Consider the following 26,148-nt stretch of genomic DNA (forward strand, 5'->3'; position numbering starts at 1 on the left):
GTCATGCAGGTCACTTCTTATGGATTAATGCGAGAAAATGTAGGGTATTTGAAAATCCGGAATAGAATTTTGTAGATATGATGAATTGGAGGTTCAATTAAGGAAGTGGGGGAGCCCCAGGTCCATCCCGTCATATATAAAAAATTTAAAATATGAGTGACCTATTATCCATTCAATATCTAGTCAAAACGGTTAGCATCTTGGCATCCAGGTCAATATTTCTAGGTTTATGCGGGAAAAAGTAGCGTTTTTGGAAACTTGTACTAAGAGAAACGAATAACTGCGTTATTGAGTCCGAATTCTGTACTCTCTTGAAATTTCATTTAAAGGTTGATAATAATTTGTAAAAAAATATTTATTAAAGAATATTTTCAAAAAAAGAACAAAACAAAACTGTTTTTTATAAAAAAAATATATTATTTTTCAGGGACCAAAAAGGAGAATTTTTTAAGAATATTTCTTCAAGTATTAATGCAAAAAGGGGATATTTTTTCAAGAATGCATAACTTGCATTTAATAAAGAACATTTTGTCAAGGACCAAAAACGTGGATTTATTAAAGAACATTTTTTGAAGGATTTAATTTTTTTTTAAATGCCGGAAAAGTGGATTTAAAAAAGTTATTTTTTTTAATCTTTTTAAAGAATTTTTTATAGGACAAAATACTTGATTTTTCTAAAAAAATATGTTTTCAAGAATTTTTTACAAAATATTTGTTCAAGGACCAAGAACGTTGTTTTTTTAAAGAAAAAAATTTAAGGATTAATTGAAAAAGTTGAAGTTGAAAAGTTGAATTTTTAAAAACTATTTCTTCAACGATAAAAAAGTTAATTTTTTTGAGAATATGTTTCAAGGACCGAAACAAAACGTGAAATTTTTAAAAAATATTTTTTCAAGACCAAAAATGTAGGTTTTTTAAAAAAATAATTTTTAAAAGATTAATGCAAAACGTGGATTTAATAAAGAAAATTTTGTCAAGGACCAAAAACGTGGATTCACTAAAGAACATTTTTTGAAGTATTTAATTATTTTTTAAGACCGGAAAAGTGGACTTAAAAAAGTTATTTTTTTTAAATCTTTTTAAAGAATTTTTTATAGGACAAAATACTTGGTTTTTCTAAAAAAAAATGTTTTCAAGGATTTTTTAAAAAATATTTGTTCAAGGACAAAGAACGTTGTTTTTTTTTAAGAAAAAAAATTAAGGATTATTTGAAAAAGTTGAAGTTGAATTTTTTAAAAACTATTTCTTCAACGATAAAAAAGTTAATTTTTTTGAGAATATGTTTTAAGGACCGAAGCAAAACGTGAAATTTTTAAAGAATATTTTAAGGACCAAAAATGTAGATTTTTTAAAAGAATAATGCAAAACGTGGATTTAATAAGGAACGTTTTTTCAAGGACAAAAAACGGGGATTTAATAAAGAACATTTTTTCAAAGACCAAAAACGGGTATTTAATAAAGAAAATTTTTCAAAGACCAAAAACGGGAATGTAATAAAGAACATTTTTTCAAAGACCAAAAACGGTGATTTAATAAAAATAACTTTTTCAAGGATTAAAAAAATTTTTTTCAAGGATTGGTATTGGGTGAAGGAATAAGGCTGGAATCCCGAAAGTTATTATTTAGGTCTCTATTGGTGTCTGTGATTGAGATGTGGAGGTGGTTTTAGAAATTGCGTCCTATATTTGTACAAAAAATACTATATGATACTAAATTTGGTGTTGGGTGAAGGAATATAGTTGGAATCCCGAAATTTGTTATTTAGGCCTCTGTTGGTGTCTGTGGTAAAGATATGGAAGTGGTTTTGGAAATGCACCCTATATTTGTAAAAACTACTTAATAATACTAAATTTGGTATTGGGTGAAGGAATAAGGCTGGAATCCCGAAAGTTGTTATTTAGGTATCTGTTGGTGTCTGTGGTTATGATATGGAAGTGGGTTTGGAAATGCGCCCTATATTTGTAAGAGAACAACTTTATAATACTAAAATTGGTATTGGGTGAAGGAATAAGGCTGGAATCCCGAAATTTGTTATATAGGTCTCTATAGGTGTCTGTCACTAAGGTGTGGAGGTGGTTTTGGAAATGAGTTCTATTTTTTTTACAAAAAATACTATATGATACTAAATTTGGTATTGGGTAAAGGAATAAGGCTGGAAGTCCGAAATTTGTTATTTAGGTCTCTGTTCGTGTCTGTGGTTAAGATATGGGAGTGGTTTTGGAAATGTGGATTTTTAGAGAATATTTTTTTAATGACTAAAAACTTGGATTTTTTGTAGATTATTTTGTCAATGATTAATGAAAAACGTTTATCTTTAAAGAATATTTGTTGAAGGACCAAAAACGTGGATATAATAAAAATATTTTTTAAGGATTTTTTCAAAGATTTTTTTGAGGGCCAAAAATGTGGTTTTTCTAAAAGATATCTTTTTAAGGATTTTTTCAAAGACATTTTTTTTTGAGGACCAAAAACTTGGTTTTTCAAAAAAAAAAAAAATATTTTTGTAACAATTTTTTTCAAGGTGATTTTTCGTTTTTTTTTTCGTCTGAACTATCGAGGTAGATTTACCCAAAAGGAGTAGAGTTATATTTCACCTATTCGGACTGGATTTAAATTGGTTACAAATGTTGCGAAAATTATCATTAAAATATTTCGTTTGAACTTAATTAGATACTCCCATCTAATGATGTCCAAGGTCTAAAGCCACTATGCCAAAAGTACTCAACTGTACTAAATGCTACGTGATGGTTCTTAGCGAACTGTTAAAATATATATAATTCTCGAATCTGTAACACTTCAGATAAGATGGGATGAAACTCGCTCCTTTGTTTACAAAGTCAGAAAAAATCCTTGAAATGCCTGCTAAGAGCGAACCTTAATGCTATAAGGGACGTAATATTGTCATGTGGTTATAAGCGAGAGTGGGGTTAAGGTTATTTAGAAATTCAGTCTAAGAAGATATATTTCATACTAAAACATGCTTCCATTTTATCTCTGAATGTTAACACAATCTCAATAAATAACCATAGAATTAAATTGACATACAGCCTAAAAGTATGCTAAACACATAGTGTTTTGATGGAGTAAATTTCATTAAAAGCTCAATGTCTTCGCAAAACAATTGGCTATAACATAAATACATTTATCGCTTTACAGATATTGATTTAAACCAGTAAAGAAAGACTATGATACCCTACACAACTTTGCTAATTTAGTAGAGCTGCGCATAACAATTAAAAGTTTTTAAGGGAGAATTCAATCATACACGCTATGATTATAATTATAATTTAAAGTTCAAAGGACTAAATATGTCGAAGCATTTGTATCTTTTAAATTCGGACTTGTATTTCCCATTTGGTGCAAAATTAATTTGAAATCAGATAAAGATAATAATGGAAACTATATCCAAATCTGAACCGATCTTGATAAAATTTGGCTAAACTATTTCTGAGCTGTATTTGATATATTTCCCTGAATATCGTTGTTACGGTGTGTATATACGGCTGTGGGTAACAATTATAACAAATTGGATGAAGAGTATATATGGCAGCTATAGCTATATCTGAACCCATTTCGATCAAATTTGGCATACTTATTTTCAGGTCCAATCTGATCGTACGTCCAAAATTCCATACTATTCGGACTGATATTACACGTTTCGTGCACAATCAAAAGTAAATCGGACGAAGTTATATATGGGAGCTATATCCAAATCTGAACCGAACTCGATAAAATTTAGCAAATGTATTTCTGAGCTGTATTTGATATATTTCCCCAAATAATGTTGTTACAGAGTGCATATTACGGCTGCGGAGGACAAAAATAACAAATCGGATGAACAATATATATGGGAGCTATAGCTATATCTGAACCGATTTCGATCAAATTTGGCATGCTTATTTTCAGGTCCAAATTCCATAATATTCGGACTGATATTACACGTTTGGTGCACAATGAAAGGCAAATCGGACGAAGATATATATGGGAGCTATATCTAAATTTTGACCGATTATCTCCAATTTCAATAGGGTTCGTCCTTGGGCCAAACAAATGATTTGTGCAAAATTTCATATGGATAGGACAATAAATGCGAACTGTACTTTGTTTACAAAAATACATGGACAGACGGACGGACGGACGGACATGCATAAATCGACTCAGAATATGATTCTATGCAGATCATCAAAAGAAACAATGGGTCTATCTCGTTTCCTTTTGCCTGTTACAAACAAATGCACAAATACATAATACCCTGACCACCTTGTGGTGTAGGGTATAAAAATGCTTTTATTATCCACTTCGTATCGAACCTAAATAAATATGTCATAAATAACAAAAATGTTCATATGCTTGAAATTTGAAGGGAGTTTGATGCTTATTTCGCCATCTGTGAGCGTTTGTCAAAACCTGAGCCCTATGTGGGAGTGGTACCAGATGAAATGGTCCGATTTCTACAATCTTTATAATGAATCTTATATTAAAAGAAATCTTGAGATTTGCCAAGTTTGAATGGGATCGGATGTTAAGTTCACGTTTTATGAGCTTCAAGGATATTTGACATTTTGACCCTTTGTGGGGGATGTACCAGAAGGAGTGGACTGGTATATTCCATCTTCTCAGCATATTCTGTTTAATATAATCTGAGGAGAACCGGATGCTTATTTTGGATTTTATGATCGTTTTGGTTATTCAAAACTTTGACCCTTTATGGGGAAGGTATCAGAAGAAATGGCCCGATCTCTACCATCTTTATAACATATGTTGTGTTGATAGAAATATTAAGATGCACCAAGTCTGAATGTAATCCGATGTTAATTTCGCGTTTTATGCGCTTCAAAGATAATACAAATTTCGACAAATTTTGTGTTAAGTACCAGATGGAGTGGACTGACATATTCCATCCTCACACCAGACATTGGGCTAATAAAAATATTGTGATGTATGAAATTTGAAGATAACATTTTTTAAGAGATATAATATTTTAAAATTTTGACCCTTCGTGGGGGCGGTACTTGATGGAGTGTATCGATATTGTCCATTTTCGCACTTGACCTAGCACTGATACAAATATTAGGATTTGAAAAGTTAGAGAAAAGTCGGATGATCCTTTTTATTTATGTGCTGTAAAATATTTTACTCAGAATCTCAAGTAAAAATTCGTCTAATTCGATTTTTTGTTACTTTCAATTAGGTTGTTAATCAAAACATGACTCGAACATTCAAAATTATTGTAAAATACTCATGAAAAAAATGTGCTCATCAATATAAATATATTTAGAATGTGTTACAGATCTTGTGGAATTCATGAGATAAATGGTACCTGGTGTACAACAAATAAATAAATGTGATATGTTATCAATGGTGGTGTTCGAAATGAATCACAGATAACGGAATATACAGAATACAAAACACGGTTTGTATCTTGAGACATCCGCAAAGAATTCATTTGAAGTTAGAGTTCGGAAAGAAGAGGAAGTATCGAAAATAGAAATGGGAATCTACATTCCCATTGCAATTTTTATCATTTGCTTAGGCAACATTCCGAAAATCGTGGCAGTTGATGAAGTTATAGGTAAATTGAACGAAATAGGATTAATTTTAAATAAAAATAATATTTTTCTATTTTTTCAGATTGTTCCAATGAAGAGTTGGTCACCTCGGTGTTTAATGAACCCATAGATCTATCTTTAAATGGCACCATTAAAATCTATGAAAATGTCGTAATAAATGGAATTCTGTCAACCTCAAACAATGAGTTTGAGGTGAAGTATATTGATGCTCGTTTGGATAATACCACTTTTAGTAATGCCAACACCATTGCGGGCAATGGAACTCAAAATTTGATTATATTCACCACCGAACATTTCCAAAACTATGCCAAGGAACAGACCTCAGCAAGAATTTCATTGAAAATAAATTTGGATTGTGGTTCGGGAAAGGAGAGAATTTTGGTAAGAGAAGATGATTTTTTTTTAAATATGAGCAATGCAACTTTCAGCTCTTCTTGAAAGAGAAAAAAAAAACCAAAATAAATTAAAAACAAGTAAGCAAAGGCTACAGTCGAGCAGGGCCGACCGTTGAATACCCTACAACACTATAATAAACCATACAGTTTATATAGGCGAAATACTCGACAGAATTCCACAAGATATTGTGACAAATAATAAAATAAAACCATCAGGTTTCGTTCTCTAATTTTCGAATAATAGCAACTTAAACTAATTTGCTCATTTTCAATTTATTGGTAGATGTTGCACGTAAATGGTCTTCCTAGATCTGGAACCAATAATTCCCAAAGACCTATAATCTCTCAGAAGTGGCAAAAGATTAACATTTATTATTGGTTTTTGACTGAAACGCATCTATATGAGATACAGCCATTTGACTATTTTCTTCAACGAAATCAGCGTTAACGAAATAGTCGGAAGCGCGTCTTTCCTGTATTTGTGAATTCTCCAAAAAGTCACTGGAATCGACATTTTCGTATTTTGTCTACAAAAGTTGACAAACTCCTTCACACATTGAATATTTTTGGATGGTCATCCAAAACTGCTTGGCTTTTGCAATGTGCGGTAACCCCCATTCAAATGTGCGTGAGGATCGGGTGATAATTACGACCTGCCGACAATTTTGCAGTTTTTTGGTCCATTTGGCGATCATCTCCAAAAAGAGTAGACTTCTATTCTGACCCTCATCTTATCCCCATGCAAAATTTCGTAAGAATCGAGCCATAAATGAGATCTGTTTATGATATCCTGATATCCTAACTACTTAGTTTTGTTAGCTGTAGAAATATTACCAAATGTTTAATTCAAAATGAAAATATGCCAAAAATATGACAACATTGAAAAAAATATGAGAAAATTTTACAAAATCAATATTTTCATCTTTAGAGAGATATTTTTATGCGATTTTTTTAGACGTTTTTTCTTTCCTGCCAAGAGGCCATTCTGAATTAATGAGAACTGTCGAAATCAGTTCAGCCGTCCTCGACATATAAGAGTTCTTTCAAGCATATCTTCTTTGATAGACATATATATCGCACATATTTTGCTATATATCCGATTTGTTGGATGTTAACATCAATGTAAAGGTCAGAAGTAGCCTTGTGATGGCTTTGTGATTTCGCCGGGATTTAAAATATTCACGGTTTAATGACAAATTTTGATTTTTTTTCAACACAAAAGCTATGGTATATTTTACCCGCTAAATATTATCCGATGACCACCCAAATTGGTAGGCTTCCTCCCCTCCCTAAACTCTATCTTTCGCGTCGATTGGTCTAAAATTGCGACATGTATAGCTACTGCAAAATCCGACATTTTTTCAGTATTTAGTCCATTTCAACCCCTAATCATTTGGCGATCATTTCCAAAAGCAATAGGGTTCTATTCTGGTCCAAGCCCCACCTACATCCTAAATTTCGTGAAGATCGGGCCATAATTGCGACCTGTAGAGTGATTACAAATTAACATGGACAGACGGACGGACATACATAGCTAGATCGACTCAGCTCGGCGAGCTAGGAAGATCCATATATACTTTCCTATGTGGGAAACCAATATTTCGAGGTGTTACATAATTTTTGGTCCAATCAAACTTATAATACCCCCAACACATAGTGTTGTAGGGTATAATTAATGATCTCCACCATAACTGACAACATTCAATAAACAATATTTTTTTACCATGCCTCTTTCTCTTTCCAGGTGTTCTTTCAACCTTTCAAAGAGGGCAACTATTATAGCCCACTGTTCTCTCAATCCCAGTATGTGCTCTTCATGCCCACACCCATATTTTCTGGTTTCGAGCTAACAACACTTTTGGAAATCTCTGCCAAAGATGACGATCTGACACACAATCAAATTAATTTTACATCGACGTCGTCGTCCGAATATCACATCTCAGTTGGTACGAAAAATGTCACCAGCGCTGATAAGAAGACCTATTTTGCCAATGTCACATTGGAGCGTATCTATTTGGAGTTGCCGCAGCAAATTGAATTTGTAATTACAGCAACTGTAAGTAAAAAAAAAAAATAAAATAAAATTATATAGAAAAATTCAAACAAGACACACACACAATCATAGAGAAAAGAGACATATAATGAGAAGAGAGTTCACTCAGCAATAGGAAGAATTAAAATATTTCAAAGGAAAATACATGACAAAAATTTAGGAGATACTTGTGATCGAGGTTAACCCTTATATAGGGAATGTACGTGACGACGTAGCCCATATTTTAAACCAATGAATTTTAGAATAATCCAAAACTCTCTATGCAGCAATTTACTTTAAACGTTGCGGAGAATATCTCAAAATACTTAAATCACATTGCATATTGTTAGGGCTATATAAGACTTCAAAAAGTTTGGCTCAAAATTCGAAACATACATGAAATTTATCACAGCCTATTGGATTGGATTGGATATGTAAATTTAGGTAAAATTTAGAGATGAGGAATCAAATATCAAATCAAGTTTCAGAATAACCCTTTATCCTTTCACCCAAAGTGATCCAAAATTATTAACATTTTGTACTTTTCGAACAATTATAGTAGGCATTTGCAAAACCACCATCAGAACTCAACACCATTTACCTCAATATATAATTTGGGATTTGAGCTATATTCTTTCATTCAACACCAAATTAAATACTTTTCAGACAATTACAGTACGCATTTTCAAAACCACCTTGAAATTTCAATCTCAAATGCCAACAGTTATCTTAATATCAAATTTGAGGATTTCAGCACTACACCTTCACCCAATACCAGATTTAGTACCATTTAGTACTTTTCGAAAAATTATATGTATTGTATATTACCAATCATTGCCAAATCTCAAACACAGATACCGTAAAGAATCTAAATATCAAATTTTAGAATTCTATCTCATCCCTTCACCCAATACCAAATTTGGTACTTTTTAGTTCTTTAGTACATATTTCCAAAACAATCTCTATATGTAAATTCCAGATACCAATGTGAAATTTGAGGTTTTCAGTCCTATCTCTTGAGTCAATATCAAATTTAGTACCATTTAGTACTTTTTGAACAACTATAGTACACATTTTCAAACCCATCTCCACTCCTTCACCCAATAATAAATTGTGCACTATTTTTCAGTTTTCCTACAATTATAGTACATACAGGGTGAGTTAAAAAAAACTGCAACAAAGTCGAATGCCATAATTTTTATACCCTCCACCTTGGAAAGGAGGGTATATTAACTTTGTCATTTCGTTTGTAATATCCTTAAATATTTGTCTTAGATCCCATAAAGTATATGGTTTTTGTGGGTCATAATGGTTTCCATCTCCGGTGGCGAAACATTGCATGTATGGCTCCATGATTTGGTAAAGCCCCCATATAACGGTACCTCCCGATATTCGGTAATTTGATGATTTTTGCAACCTTTTTTCACGGATTTGTCTGAAAATTGGTATTTGTTGGTCATAATGGGTTCCAGCTCCGGAGGCGAAACATTGCATGTATGGGTCCATGATTTGGTATAGCCCCCATATAACAGTACCTCCCGATATTCGGTAATTTGATGGTTTTTGCCACATTTTTTCACTGATTTGTCTAAAAATTGGTATTTGTGGGTCATAATGGGTCCTAGTTCGTGTAGCGAAACATTGTAATTATCCACGTTTTGGTGTAGCCCCCATATAACGGTACCTCCCGATATTCGGCATTTTAATGGTTTTTGCCACATTTCTTCTAATGTTTCTTTTACCCTAAGGTGGAGGGTATTAAAAGTTTGGCCCTGCCGAACTTAATGTTTTTTACTTGTTTTAAATTTTATTGAATGAAAGCAAAAATGTCGGAAATAGCACCAAATTTTAGAATAAGTTTAGATTTGTTCGAATTGGTCACCTTTGGTACGAATTATGGCCTTTAAACGGCCAATGAGACCGTCACACGCTGCCCGAATGCTGCTCTGCGGTATTTTGGCTCATTCCCGGTGAAGCACTTGCTGAGGTAATCGACACTTTGGTATTGTTTAGTGCCAACCTTGCTTTCCAAAAGACTACAGACACAATAGTCCAACGGATTGGTATCCGAAGATTTTGGTGGACATTGTGCGCTGGAAATGAAGCGAGGAACTTAATTTTGTAACCATTCTTGGTTGGCGCGTGCTGAGTGCAATGGTGCTGAGTCCTATTGGAATGTTCAAGGTCTGCGGCCAAAATGTTTGCGAACCCAAGGCTTTAATACACCCTCCAGAATATTTTTGCGATAATACTCGGCATTTTCTGATGCCACAGTCGATTAATACGAGCGGAGAGCGACCATCGGCTGTTATGGCGGCCCACACCACAAGTTGTGGTGGCCAATCGAAGGTGCACATTTTCAACAGACCTCTTTGGCAAGTAAATACGATCTTTTTGTTTGTTTACAAACTGCAGGACAACGAATGTTTTCTCATCGGTGACGGAGAAAACCAAATTCGGCACTTCACCACTTTCAGCCAAGCGAAGCAACTCTTTAGCTCTTTTGAGAGTATTTTCTTTCTGTTGCGGTGTAGGTTCTTGCACTTTTTTTTTTTTTGGAATTCCAATGGCTTTACCCCGAGCTCATTTTTCAATATATACCGAATTGAATATTGCGATATATTCAGCTCACGAGCCATTTTTCGGCCACTGCGACGCGGGTTTCGATCAAGTCGCTTCTTTACTTTTCGAACCATTTCTGCTGATGTTGCTGTGTTTTCTTCCGTCTACTTCCTTGACGTCGGGCTACGCTACCACTATCACGTTCACATTTAAATGCTGGAGTGCTATAACGATAGCCAGCTGTGGTTTTCCAGCCAACTATAAAGAGATATCACACTATCACGCTAGAATTCCATCACGAATAACTTTTTTTCCGGAAAAATCTCACTAAAATGCTTTTGTAAGCTTGTAAAAATTATAATGAACTGATACTGGAATAATTTTAACAGCTGTCGGACGAGTGGCTTAGAAATGACAGCAGTCTGAAGTTAGTTGCAATTTTTTCATCTCACACTGTAAAATCCGAATCTGACAATTTTCTTTGAATAACATTATATTTATTTTACCAAAATTCCTCAAGGAATCCGCAACCCGCTTTGTTAGTTTCTCTTTGGTACCAGGGTCCTTTTATATTTTTTTAATCACTGACTTTGTACTTTCCATTTTTTTGCTTCAGTACAACTTTTAGTTCTGGTAATACATCTTTCATTACAAGTCTCCATAATACTAAAGTTCACTGCAGTTGATCGATGTTTTGAAGTAGTGACATGTTTGGTTTGATGAATCATTCAGAAACTCAGGAAATGTTATTTGTGTGTTTTTCATTCTCTTTTTAGCCAAGCACCTTTAAGGCCATGCCATTTAAAACACAAAAGCACAATTGGGATATTGACATTTAAAACATTACAATATTTTGCCAATTTAAATGTTAAAAAAAATCTGAACTTAATTTCTTTAGATAATTTTAAGACTTCTTTGGTGTTCTATTAGAGGATCTATAGATCTTTCAAAAGAAGGTCTATTTAGACTTCTTTTAGAAAACATATTGTTTTTTTTATGGAGGCCTATTGATTATTTTTCTTCTTTGAGATGAAATGTTGTCTTCTGTGAAAAAGCCTGACAAGTTTATTTGGGCATTGAAGCCCAAAGTCTTTTGGTTTTCTATCACAAGACCTTTTTTATTTTATAAGAGGACCTTTTTTTCTTTCATGGGACACATGTTTTAAGACGAATCTCAATTTTGTCCGTTATCTCTTAATTACGGAGTAATTGTGTATTATCTCATTAAAACAATATTTGCAGGACAATGGCGAACCACCGCGCAGTTCTAATGCCACGGTCATTGTACGTTCCGACCCCCTCAAACGTTTGCCAATAAAACCCCGTTTTACCCAACAGCTATATAAGGGAAGCATTGGTTTAGATTTCTCCATGAAACCTATACGACTGGAACTTACGAATGGATCCTATTCACCCGAAGTAACCTATTCTCTATTTGGAAATCAAACGGAAGGATTTGAATTTGTCGACAATAAAGATGGCAGCGTACAAATTGAATGGAATGCTGATCTGTTTGATCCGGCATTTATAATTCAACACAAGAAATGGGAGCTGCAGCTGAAGGCAGAGCATTCACAAATGGCTGAATTTAGTGTGGCCACAATTGTAGTTGAGTTGGTCGATTTGCAGGGTAAGTGGAAGGGTAAGGGATTATAATAATCAATCGATTTTTTAAAGAAAATATTCAAATTTAGAACAAAAAGTTATATTTTTTCTAAATATTAAGATATTCAAAGATAGAAAAAATTAAAGGATCTTTTAAATTTTATTAACGAAAATAAAATTAAAAATGGAAATTTAATAGCTTTTTTTAGAATTTATAATAAAAAATATAACAAAAAAAATGTAGGGAAAAATTTCTAAATTTTATTAAAAATAAAATAAGTGGAAGGCTCATGGATTATAATAATCAATCGATTTTTTAAAGAAAATATTCAAATTTAAAACAAAGAGCTTTTTTTTAATATTAAGATATTCAAAGATAGAAAAAAACAAGTAAGCAAAGGCTACAGCCGAGCGGGGCCGACCGTTGAATACCCTACAACACTATAATAAGTGATACAGTTTATATAGGCGAGATACTCGAATGAATTCCACAAGATATTGTGACAAATAATAAAATAAACCATCAGGTTTCGTTCTCTAATTTTCGAATAATACCAGCTTAAGCTTATTTGCTCATTTCCCATTTATTGGTAGATGTTGCACGTAAATGGTCTTCCTAGATCTGGAACCAATATTTCTCAAAGACCTATAATCTCTCAGAAGTGGCCAAATATTAACATTTATTATTGGTTTTTGACTGAAATGCATCTATATGAGATACATACATTTGACTATATTCTTCAACGAAATAGTCAGAAGTGCGTCTTTCCTGTATTTGTGAATTCTCCAAAAAGTCACTGGAATGGACATTTTCGTATCTTGTCAAGAAAAGTTGGCAAACTATTTCGCACATTGAATATTTTTGGATGGCCATCCAAAACTGCTTGGTTTTTGCAATGTCCGGTAACCCCCATTCAAATGTGCGTGAGGATCGGGCGATAATTACGACCTGCTGACAATTTTGCAGTTTTTTGGTCCATTTCAACCCCTAAATATATGACGATCATCTCCAAAAAGAGTAGGCTTCTATTCTGACCCTCATCTTATATCCATACAAAATTTCGTAAGGATCGGGCCATAAATGCGATCTGTATATGATATCCTGATATCCTAACTACTTAGTTTTGTTAGCTGTAGAAATATTACCAAATGTTTAATTCAAAATGAAAATATGCCAAAAATATGACAAAATTGAAAAAATATAAGAAAAAGTTACAAAATCAATATTTCCCTCCTTAGAGAGACATTTTTATGCGATTTGTAGACATTGTTTCTTTCCTGCCAAGAGGCCATTTTGAATTAATGAGAACTGTCGAAATCAGTTCAGCCGTTCTCGACATATATGAGATCTTTCAAGCATATCTTCTTTGATAGACATATATATCGCACATATTTTGCTATATATTCGATTTTTTGGATCTTAACATCAATGTAAAGATCAGGAGTAACCTTGTCATGGCTTCGTGATTTCGCCGGGATTTAAAATATTCGCGGTTTAATGAAAAATTTTGAATTTTTTCAAGAAAAAGGATATGGTCTATTTTACCCGCTAAATACTATCCGATGACCACCCAAATTGGTAGGCTTCTTCCCCGCCCTTAACTCTAGCTACATGCGAAATTCCGCGTCGATTGGTCTATAATTGCGACCTGTAGAGCAGCTGGAAAATCAGGAATTTTTTCAGTTTTTGACCCATTTCAACCCATAAATATTATGCGATCATCACCAAAAGAAATAGGGTTCTATTCTGACCCTAGCCCCACCTCCATTTTAAATTTCGTGAAGATCGGACCATAATTGCGACCTGTAGAGTGATTACAAATTAACATGGACAGACGGACAGACGGACGGACGGACATACATAGCTAGATCGACTCAGCTCGGCGAGATAGGAAGATCCATATATACTTTCCTATGTAGGAAATCAATATTTCGTGGTGTTACATAATTTTTGGCCCAATCAAACTTATAATACCCCCAACACATAGTGTTGTAGGGTATAAAAATTGTTAAGTAAAAAAAAATAATGGGGGCCTAGAAAATTAAAACTATAAATATTTAAGTTATTTTCATTTTGTTTTAAAGAAAATTTTTAAATGTATTTAAACAAATGTCCAAAATTTATTTTGCAGCTTTTTTCCATTTCATGAGCACTTACTATGACGGCCGCATTGACGAACAAGGAAACCTGGAACTGATGCCCATAATATTCTATCCCGTTATGTATAAACAGGATATGACATTTTCTCTGCTAGAAAATCCTCAAAATATGTTTAGCGTTTCAAATATGATGTTTCAAGTTCACATTAGAACACAGCCGAATTTTACTCTCGACGCCTTTGGATCAGATGCCTATGTTAAGTTGACTTTAAAAGCTTCCTGGAAAGAATTAGCGGCCATCACCTACATTGTTTTGGAATTGCCAAAGAAGCCAGAGAACACAAGCAGCAACCCTGTTGAACAACAGATGTTTAAATTTCAAAAACCACTTTATTCGGGCAATTTAACGGCCGATCATAAATTGGAATTGGAAATCATTCGTTTGCAAACAGATGGCACACATGCTAATGCCAATACGACATCACATTTAAGAGAGTTTAATATAAGCGGTGAAGCGAGTCATTTGTTTCGCCTTCTCATCGTCAATGATAGGCAAGTTCAGCTTCAATTAAAGGCAACGGAAATCGATAAAGAAATCCAATTTAAATCGCCTATAATTTTGTTATTGGAAGCCAAAGAGGGAAATCGTACTACGCATGCCACAATTGTTATTCAGATGCCGGCAACAACAAGTGGTAATGTAACAACTGTCTTTATCAGCCACTCTCTGGTGGGCAAGCTACGTTTGGTTAATGACACCCAAATTTTGGCAATGGATGCCATTGATCTGAAACCTTTGGAAAATTTGGGAAATTATGACTATTCATTGGAAGGAGGTAGATTTCTCTCTCTCTCTCTCTCTTAAATTTGAAATAACATATATAAATATATTTTTATTCAATTTCAGATGTTGCTGAGAATTTTGAACTGAAACAGAACCTTTCGTCACAGCAACTTGATGTGGTCTTGAAACATGCAATTCTGGAAACGATTTTGGAGGAAAGAAGTATTTTAATGTTGAATGTGAATGCCAAGCTGAAGGGGTCGTCGTCAAGTGTAGCTGATGTTCTAATGATTTTCATAGAACTCCCCAAAAAAGGTAAGAAGTTGAGGGATGTAAATATTTCTCTTGCTAGAGATCATATTAAAAAATTGTACATTTTTAAACCATGAATCTGATATACAAAATCCGTTAAAGGATGTTGAACAAATTCGGATTATTTAAATGAAATTTATAATTTTTATACCCTCAGTCATATGGCTATAGAGGGTATATATATCATTTGATACGACCAAAACGTGCATCGTCGAAATAACAGTTTTAGACACTAGGTCTCTTTGGACCAAATCCGTTTCGGGACATTTAGAGTCAATCTAGTGATGTCCGTTCGTTTATATGGCTGGCTGGCTGGTACGCACGATAACTCTCGAAGGGAGTATCCGATTTGATCCAAACTTGGTACATCGTAATATTATTATCAAACTTAGATCGTCTTCGGAGATAGGCAACATAGGCCCACTCCTTCGGGTACCTTCACAAAAAAGGTAGAAATTTTAATATTACAGCCCAGAAAGAAAAAGAGAAAGGATAATCAGATTTTGCTCCAACTTTACAAATCCTTATATTTGCACCAGTGCTAGGTCAGGTGCGAAAATGGACAATATTGATCCACTCAATTAAGTACCTCCCCCACAAAGGGCCAACATTTTGAATAATCATAACACTTATAAAATATGATGTAAGAGTCCGGCTGTCTCCAATGGAGGGTATATTAATTTTGTCATTCCGTTTGTAACTCCTCGAAATACTCATGTCAGACCCAACAAAGTATATATATTCTTGATCAGCGTAAAATTCTAAGACGATTTAGCCATGTCCGTCTGTCTGTCCGTGTGTCTGTCTGTCTCTCTGTCCGTCTGTCTGTCTGTCTGTATGTCTGTCTGTTGTAATCACGCTATCTTTCGAACAAATTGAGATAGAAGGCTAAAATTTTGCATACATGTATATTTTGTCAGTAGGCAGGTTAAGTTCGAAAATGGGACATGTAGGTCCAAGTTATCATATGGCCCCCATATAACGGTACCTCCCGATATTCGGTATTTTGATGATTTTAGCGACATTGTTTACCGGAATCGTTTCAAATTTGGTATTTGAAGTTTGTAATGGATACTACATCCTAAGTCAAAAAATGAGCCATGTAGGTCCACGTCTTCATATAGTCCCCATATAACGGTACCCTCCGAAATTCGGTATTTTGATGATTTTAGCGACATTATTCCCCGGAATTGTTCCAAATTTGGTTTTTGAAGTTCGCAATAGATACTGCAGCATAAAACAGAAAATGGGCCATGTAGGTCCACGTCTTTATATAGCCCCCATATACCGTACCCCCCGATATTCGGTATTTTGATGATTTTAGCGACACTATTTACCGGGATTGTTTCAAATTTCGCATGTGAAGTTCGTAATGGATACTTCAGCCCATGCCAGAAAATTGTCTGTGCATATAAACAGATTTTTCTTCAAGTTTCGCATTTAAATATTGTAATAACTTATGACAAAAGTTGCCTATGCAGGTCCACGTCGTCGTATAAGTATTCGGTATTTTTAAGTTTTTAAGAGAATTTTTAACGGATTTTTTTTATTTATTTATTTTTTTTTTTGTGGAAATTGCCAAATTTGTACCAAGTGGTGGAGGGTATTAAAAGTTCGGCCCGGCCGAACTTACAACTTTTTTACTTGTTATTAATCCAGGTCGGTCCACTCCTTCTGGTACCTCCCAATGGGTCAAATTTTTAAATATTCCATCCATCCCGATTTGGCACATTTCAATATTTTTATCAACACAATATCTGTTATAAAGAAGGTAGAAGGTAGCTTCTGGTACCTCCCCCACAAAGGGTCACAGTTTTGAATAACAAAAACGTTTATAAAATCCGAAATAAGCATCCGGTTCTCTTCATATTTCACACATCTAATTATTTCTACTAACAGAATACCTGCTGTGAAGATGGGATATATCGGCGCACACCTTCTGGTACCTCTCCAAAAAGAGTTAAAATTTTTGAATATCCTTGAGGCTCACAAAACGCGAAATTAACATCAGATTACATACAGATTTGGTACATCTCAATATTTCCATCAACACAAGATCTCTTATAAAGATGGCAGATATCGCACCACTTCTTCTGGTACCTGGCCCACATAGGAGTCAAGATTTTGAAAAACAAAACGCTCAGGGAAAGTGAAATAAGCATCCAACTCTCTTTAAATTTCACACATACAAACATGTTTGCTAACACAAGTTCTGTTGTGCAGATGATATATATCTGCGAACTCGTTCCGGAACCTCACCCACAATAGGGTCACAGTTTTAAATACTTTTATCTCTCATATATATATAACTTGTTATATCTAAATATTTCTCTCAAGCAGAAACCTGAAATGAATATAGCTCTCATGTATATGTTTGGTCCGATTTGGTGTTTAAGTCCCTCAAATTCATAATATACATTCCGCAAGAATAATATTTTGTACTAGATATCAGATACATCACAGAAATACCTCTGCTAAATTTTATCGAGATCGGTTTAGATTTCTATATAGCTCCCATATATATCTTCAACCGATTTTGGGTTAATTGTACACCAAATGGCCAATATCAGTCCAAATGTCCTGAATTTTGGCACATCCGACCGAATTAAATCTAGAAGCAATTACGTCGAACTTGGTAAAAATCGGTGCAGATATAGCTATACTTCCCATACATATGTTTCATCCCTTTTGGTCTTTAAGTGCCACACATTTACAATATGCACTCCACAACAATGATATTTGGTACAAGATATCTTATAGAGCTCGGAATTACCTTTGCCAAATTTTTTTTAGAAATAGGCTTAGATTGGGATGTAGCTCCCATATATATCCTTAATATATGTAATGAAATTTTTTCGAAATTTTTTATATATCTTGTTTCAGAATGTCCTGCCCCAATAAAGCCTGAACTAAATCCGCCATCTTTTTCAAATACCAATTATGTGTTCACCACGTTTACAAACACAACTGGTTCCCTGGGTGCTGTGAGAGCCTACAGTGAGAGTAATAATGCCATGTTCCATTACATGTTGGAGGTTGGCAATGGTAGGAACTCATTTCTTTTAAATTATCGAAAGATAATCTACAGCTTTTTTTTCAAAAACTATTTCAGAGACCTTAGCCCAGCGGTTATCTATTGAGCCATTTTCCGGTGAATTGATGTTGTACGGTAGCCTGGAAGTTGGTAACTATTTGTTCAATGTTAGTGCAGAAAACTTGGAAACTCATGAATGGGCCAGAACCCAGGCTGTATTGAAAGTCAGCGAAAAGGAGCAGTGCAAAATCTACAAGGGTGTAGCGGTGGAGAAAACCTTGGTGATTAAACACGTTGATGAGGAGAGACGCTACTATGGTTTATGGGATATGCGATTTAATGAGAATTGTACATTTTACATTGCCGATATGTGGCCAAAGGAAAAAGGTAGGTTAATCTTTAAATATTTTTTTTTATAATTTTTTTTTAGCTGGTCTGCTTCGTTCAAAATCGAATTTCCTTTTTTATATGCTGTCTTTATTGAAATTTTAGAATATCTCTATGTCAATGAGTCCACAAACAAATTGGATCTCTTGGCTGTGGACAGAGAGGATGTCATGTTCCGGAACATGTCCGATGCCCAGATAATTGTGCAACTAAAACTAATTTGTGGCGCCCAACCAAATCCAAATCCGTTACCTTTAAATCACACACGATCAACACGAACTTTAGAACCCCTGGAACACATTTATAGCCAAGACATATCTTACTCACCCGATACAATGTGGTTACATCTGCTAATAGATGACATCAATGACAATGCACCACAATTTAAATATAAATATTCACGCGATTATCTTGGTTATCCGGCCAGTAAAGTACCACTTGACGTATATCCTGAGTATCTGATCAAAATTGAAGCCACCGATTTGGATTTGAATTTAAATGGCAAAATACGTTATAGTATGCGTAGCAATTTGTATTTTGATATTGAACCAGAGACGGGTATAATCTATCCCAAGGGGATGTTATTGGAGCCGCAACAACAAACCGAGCTCATTATATTGGCAACAGATCAAGATGGTCAAGGTTTGGTATCGGGTACTGTGATAGTGGTCAAGGGTCTTTCACCAGACTACTTTACTCTCATAACGCTGCGAGGGAATTCCAGCAAAAGTTTGTCTGAAATCTCCAAAGAATTGCGTGGAAAAACTGGTTATGCGGTAAGGATCATTAAAATGTCCTATGTACCTCAGATGCAAATGAGAGCTGGTACGAATGGCTTGATTTGTAAGGCATGGATTTATGCCTACCGAGATCAGCAGTTGGTGGAAACCAAAGAACTGCAGGAGTAAGTATGAAATTGAAATTCGTGTATTGAGTTCCTCTTTGACATTAAAAAAATTGGCTTGTTTTCATTTCAGAAAAATCCTTGTGAAATCTCCTGAGGCTAGCATTGTTAATGTTGAATCCTATGACGAGGCGGCCCAACAGTTTTCGGCTCCACCGAAGTCTAGCTCCAATCTTGGCTATATCATTGCTGTTTCAATTCTGTCATTGGTCAGTGGATTATCAATAGGTAGGTCAACTAGTTCCCAAACATTTCTAAAGCCCCGTGAAAATGTAGGTTGTAGGTCTTAAGTCTTTCAAGTTTTTCCGTTTTCGGAAAGAATAATAGGAACATTTTTACATTTTACACCAAAAAGGCTTCAAAATCTTCTAATATGAGGTATACCGAGAAGGATATTATAAAACCATTGCACAATGGAGTCGCATCCACTTTATCTGTCCAAAACTATTTTAACGTCTCCATATGTAAACCTCAGGAACAAACAATGACCTGAATTTAGAATTTCCACCTTCTCTCCACCCTAGACTTCAACAGTGAATTCGATACCAAATTCCACAGTCCCATCTCTATTCCAACACTTAAAGGCAAATTTTGTGCCATTCAAATTTCCATAAGATTGTTGTTCCGGTTGTAAGATTTAGAAGATTTTCCAAAAGAATTTTAGTTTTATTTAATTCTTTGGTTCCCCTTCTATTGAGCTTACGATCTCGTCACTTGGGTAAAAAATGTTTTTAGTCATAGAAGTTATTTTTAAAATAACTTCTGGGGAGAATATCCCAGACAAAAACCTAGGTATTCCCTGCCTTACCCCTGCTAAAAATTACCATCGTTCTCCATTAATAAACAAACGTTGTTTTTATAAAAACAACAATAAAGGTATTAAGCCTAACCCTTTCGCAACAACAAAATAATATGGTATCCCGAACAAACAAGCCAAACACTGTTCTATTTCCATAACATTTCAGAATTCAGCCCTTCGGCCTTCACCCAATACCAAATTTAGAACAATTTAGTACTTTTCGTACAATTATGGTACGCAAACCACTTCATATTTCAATTCCAAACACCAACGAAGAGCTTAATGTCAAATTTCAGGATTTCAGATACCAACGGAGACCTCAATATCAAATTTGAGGAACCCAACCCTATTCCTTCACAAATACAAAATTTAGTGTCGCTCAGTACTTTTCGAACAATTAAAGTACACACCTCCAAATTTTTACCACTGACCCTAACAGTGTCATCCACATCTAATTTTAGGATTTCAACTCCATTCCTTCACCCACTACCAAATTTAGTACAATTTAGTGCTTTTGGTACAATTATGAAACATATTTTTCAACCACTAACACCAACAGTGACATTTATATCAAATTTCAGAATTCCAGCCCTATTTCTTCACCCATTACCCAAATTAGTACCACTTAGTACTTTTCACACGCAGATAACAGCAGTTATATAAATATCAAATTTCAGAATTTTATCTCTATCCTTTCATCCAATACCAAATATAGTACCACTAATTGTATTGCTCGAATAACTATGGTACACATTTCCAAAATCATATTCATATCTTAACCACAGACACCACACACATATATATATACATATATATCAATTTTCAGAATTTCACTCCACAACAATATCAAAAATTCACTCAATACCAATTTCAATGCCAAATTTAGTACTATTTAGTACTTTACAGTACAGTACAGTATTACATTACTTCACCCAAAACGAAATTTAGTACCATTTAGTACTTTTCGTACAAATATAGGGCGCATTTCCAGACTCACCTATAAATCTTAACTTCCAATAATTATCTAAATATCACATTTCCGAATTTCTGCATCCAATACCAAATATTCAATACTTTTCTAATAATTAAAGTACACATTTCTAAAACCACTCCTATTTTTTAACCCCAAACACAAACAGTGACATCTATATCAAATTTCATGATTTTATCTCTATCCAAATACCAAATGTAGTACCATTCGGTACATTTTGGTACAATTATAGCACATATTTCCAAAATCCACTTAATATGTGTAGGCTACATATGAACAGCGACCTTAATACCAAATTACAGATTTCAAGCACAATCTGTTCAACTAATACCATTATAGTACTATTTAGTACATTTCGTGCACTTGTACTCATTTTCAAAACCACCTTTATATCACAAATGTACCATTAACAGGGATCCCAATACAAAACGTCGAAATTCCAGCTTTTTCCGTTCACCCCAAATGAAAAGTACCATTTTTAAAGTTTAGTACCATTTTTGACCTTTTCTTAACGTTAAAGTTCGGATTTTCAAAAACCCTTTGGTACACCTATCTGCACTCCATCAATGACTCTTATTCCAAATATCATAACTCTAGTCCACTTCGTTTGTCCAAAAACAACGTTTTCAATTTTTAGTACATTTAAGTATTTTTCGTACCTCTTTAATACGAATTTCCAAAAACCAGGCCTACGCCTATGGAGCAAGACTGACACTTGCAAAGGCTGACTGATGCTGATATTTCCAAAATCCCTTTAATATGTGCAGGCTACACATGAACAGCGACCTTAATATCAAATTACAGATTTCAAGAACTATCTGTTCACCTAATATCATATATAGTACTATTTAGTACATTTCGTGCACTTGTACTCATTTTCAAAACCACCTTTAAATCACAAACCTATCACTAACAGGAATCCCAATACAAAACTTCGAAAATCCATATTTTTCCGTTCACCCCAAATCAAAAGTATCACTTTTAAAGTTTAGTATCAATTTTGAACTTTTCCTGACGTAAAAGTTCGGATTTCCAAAAACCCTTTGGAACATCTATCTTGCACTCCATCAATGACTCTCCATTCCAAATTTCATAACTCTAGTTCACTTCGTTTGTCCAAAAACAACATTTTACATTTTTAGTAAATTTAAGTACTTTTCGTACCTTTTTAATACGAATTTCCAAAAAGCAGGTCTACGCCTATGTACAAGACTGACACTTTCAAAGGCTGGCTGATGCAGAATTTCAAGATTTGAACCTCAGCCGTTTCGTCTGGGGGTTAATTCACACAACTTTCAAGGACCCCATGGGATTAAATATGAATTTTTCAGATTATTTTTCAAGGAAAATAATTGTAAAAAATATTTTTAAGGATTAAACGTGGATTTTTAAGAATATTATTTCAACTATCAGAGGTGGGCTTTTAGGGATTTGTAGCAAGGATAAAACATGGATTAAAAAAAGGATTAAAAAATTTAAGAATTTTTTCGAGGAATAAACGTGGATTTTAAAGAATATTTTTTCAACGATTAAACATGGATCTTTAAGAATGTTTTTTTAAGGATTAAACGCGGATTTTTTTGGAATATTTTTTCAAAGATTAAACGTGGATTTTTACGAATGTTTGTTTTTTTTTCAAGGATTAAACGAGGATTTTTTTGGAATATTTTTTCAAGGATTAAATGTGGATTTTTAAGAATTTTTTTTTCAAGTATTAAACACGGATTTTTTGGAATATTTTTTCAAGGTTAAATGTGGACATTTTTAAGAATATTTTTTAAGGATTAAGCCTGTATTTTTATGAATATTTTTTAAGGATTAAGCATGGATTTTTATGAATATTTTTTCAAGGATTAAACGTGAATTTTTAATTTTTTTTCAAGGATAAAACGTGGATTTTTAAGAATATTCTTTTAAGGATTAAACGTGGATTTTTAATTTTTCCAAGGATTAAACGTGGATTTTTAAGAAAATTTATTTTAAGGATTAAACGTGGATTTTTGTGAATATTTTTTCAAGTATTAAATGTAGATTTTTAAGAAATTTTTTTAAGGATTAAACATGGGTTTTTAAGAGTATTTTTTAAGGATTAAGCGTGGATTTTTATGAATATTTTTTCGAGGATAAAACGTGGATTTTTAAGAAAATTTATTTTAAGGATTAAACGTGGATTTTTGTGAATATTTTTTCAAGTATTAAACGTAGATTTTTAAGATTTTTTTTTTAAGGATTAAACATGGGTTTTTAAGAGTATTTTTTAAGGATTAATCGTAAATTTTAAATTTTTTTCAACGATTTAACTTGGTTTAAGAGTATTTTTTAAGGATTAAACATGGGTTTTTAAGGAATAAATGTGAATTTTTACAAATATTTCTAAGTATTAAACGTGGATGTTTACGAAAATTTCTAAGAATTAAACGTTGATTTTTAGGAATATTTTTCCAAGGATTCAACATGGATTTTGAAGTCATCAAACGTAAATTTTTATGAATATTTTTCCAAGAATCAAAGGTGAATTTTTAAGAATATTTGTTTCAGGATTAATATTGGATTTTTAAGAATATTTGTTCAAGGATTAAAGTATGATTTTTAAAAATATTTCTTCAAGGATCACCTAAGTCATCAAACGTGAAATTTTAGGAATATTTTTTGAAGGATTAAACTTGAATTGTAAAAAAAATGGTCAAGGATTAAACGTGGAGTTTTAAGAAATTTCTGTCAAAAATGTTTGTTCAAGGACATTTCCAGACAATTCAAAGAAAGAATTCTTATTATTATTTTTGAAGATTTTTCATCATATTTTTTTTTCTTTTTAATTCAATTCTTTCTCTCTCTCTCTCCCTTTTTTCAATCCCAGCCTTTATAATTTGGCTATATTACTACAACTACTACTATTAAACTCGGATTTTTTGGAATAGATTTTCAAGGTTAAATGTGGACTTTTTTAAATATTTTTTTAAGGATTATGCGTGAATTTTTATAAATATTTTTTAAGGATTAAACGTGGATTTTTAAGAATATTTTTTAAGGATTAAGCGTGGATTTTTATGAATATTTTTTCAAGGATAAAACGTGGATTTTTAAGAATATTCTTTTAAGGATTAAACGTGGATTTTTAATTTTTTCCAAGGATTAAACGTGGATTTTTAAGAAAATTTATTTTAAGGATTAAACGTGGATTTTTGTGAATATTTTTTCAAGTATTAAACGTAGATTTTTAAGAATATTTTTTTTAAGGATTAAACGTGGATTTTTATTTTTTTTTTTCAAGGATCAAACATAGGCTTTTAAGAGTATTTTTTAAGGATTAATCATGGGTTCATAAGAATAATATTTAAGGATTAAACGCGAATTTTTAATTTTTTTCAACGATTAAACATGGATTTTTAATAGTATTTTTTAAGAATATTTTTTAAGGATTGAACGTGAATTTATTGAATTTATTGGATTGAAGGATTAAAATTGGATTTTTAAGAATATTTCTTAAAGGATCACCTAAGTCATCAAACGTGCAATTTTAAGAATATTTTTTCAAGGATTAAACTTGTATTGTAAAAAAAAAATTATCAAGGATTAAACGTGGAGTTTTAAGAAAATTCTGTCAAAAATGTTTGTTCAAGGACATTTCCAGACATTTTAAAGAAAGAATTCTTATTATATTTTTTTGAATTTTTTTCTTTAATTTTTTTATTTTGAATTCAATTCTCTCTCTCTCTTTTTTCAATCCCAGCCTTCATAATTTGGCAATATTACTACAACGGACAACAAATGCCCTTCTTCAATTGCAACACAAAGGCCGCATCAAGTGATCATCATCGTGCCAATAATGGTGGCGGTGATTGTCATTCTCAAGAATGTTCCCATGGCAGGGCCAATGGCAGTGAATGCACCGCATGTAGCAACAATTATTCTGCAACAGCTCCGTCTCATCATGTCAAGTTCAGTAATCTCGTTGACAATGATAACACATAGGAGTGTGACAGATGGGCGATGATATATGTAGGTGTGTAGTATTCATGGTTTTAAATTTTTCTCACTTGTCAAGTTATATACAAATATGTGACAAATTACTTTTATAAAAAAATTTCTAAATTAAATAAAAAATATTGTAAATTTTATACAACAAATTTATAATGGAGATTGTTTGCAGATTGTGTTTAAAATATATATTATAAATGTTCAGAATAGGTACGTTAATAAATCTCGCAAAATACTAATTGAAAAGAACAATTAATTTCACATAGTATACCACAATCTGGAGACAGATATCGACAAAATCGAAGATTGTACCTATACATCCCATTTTTATATCCTACACCATATAGTGGTAAGGGTATTATGTCTTTGTGCATTTGTTTGTAGCATGGCCATAGTTACTTTTGAGAATCTTCATAGAATCTCTTTCTGAGATAAATGCAGATCCCATTTATTATCTGATTGAGACGAACTTTTCCAAACAATATTTGTTTAGCCCAGAACCTAGAACGAACCCTATTGAATTTTGGTGAGAATCGGTTCAAACTTAGATATAGCTCCCATATATATCTTCGATTAATTAATTGAGCACCAAATGGCCAATATCAGTCCAAATTACCTAAATTTTAGCACATTCGACCGAATTCAGTCTTCAAGCATATACATCAAATTTGGTGAAGATTGATACAGATATAGCT

The 26,148-nt window shown here is 33.2% G+C and overlaps 1 protein-coding gene across 1 annotated transcript; it reads left to right on the forward strand.

The window, feature by feature from the left end:
• The first annotated feature begins 5,465 nt into the window (after positions 1-5,465).
• Positions 5,466-25,585, forward strand: LOC131800709 (uncharacterized). The gene is made up of 11 exons (XM_059118385.1): positions 5,466-5,572; positions 5,632-5,951; positions 7,710-8,021; positions 11,802-12,189; positions 14,297-15,100; positions 15,172-15,363; positions 18,244-18,405; positions 18,473-18,781; positions 18,887-19,685; positions 19,759-19,913; positions 25,206-25,585. The coding sequence occupies exons 1-11, from the start codon at positions 5,491-5,493 to the stop codon at positions 25,445-25,447; spliced, it is 3,765 nt and encodes a 1,254-aa protein (XP_058974368.1). The 5' UTR covers positions 5,466-5,490; the 3' UTR covers positions 25,448-25,585.
• The last annotated feature ends 563 nt before the right edge of the window (positions 25,586-26,148 follow it).

Source organism: Musca domestica, unplaced genomic scaffold (assembly GCF_030504385.1).
Source record: "Musca domestica strain aabys unplaced genomic scaffold, Musca_domestica.polishedcontigs.V.1.1 124, whole genome shotgun sequence".
Taxonomy (NCBI): Eukaryota; Metazoa; Arthropoda; class Insecta; order Diptera; family Muscidae; genus Musca; species Musca domestica.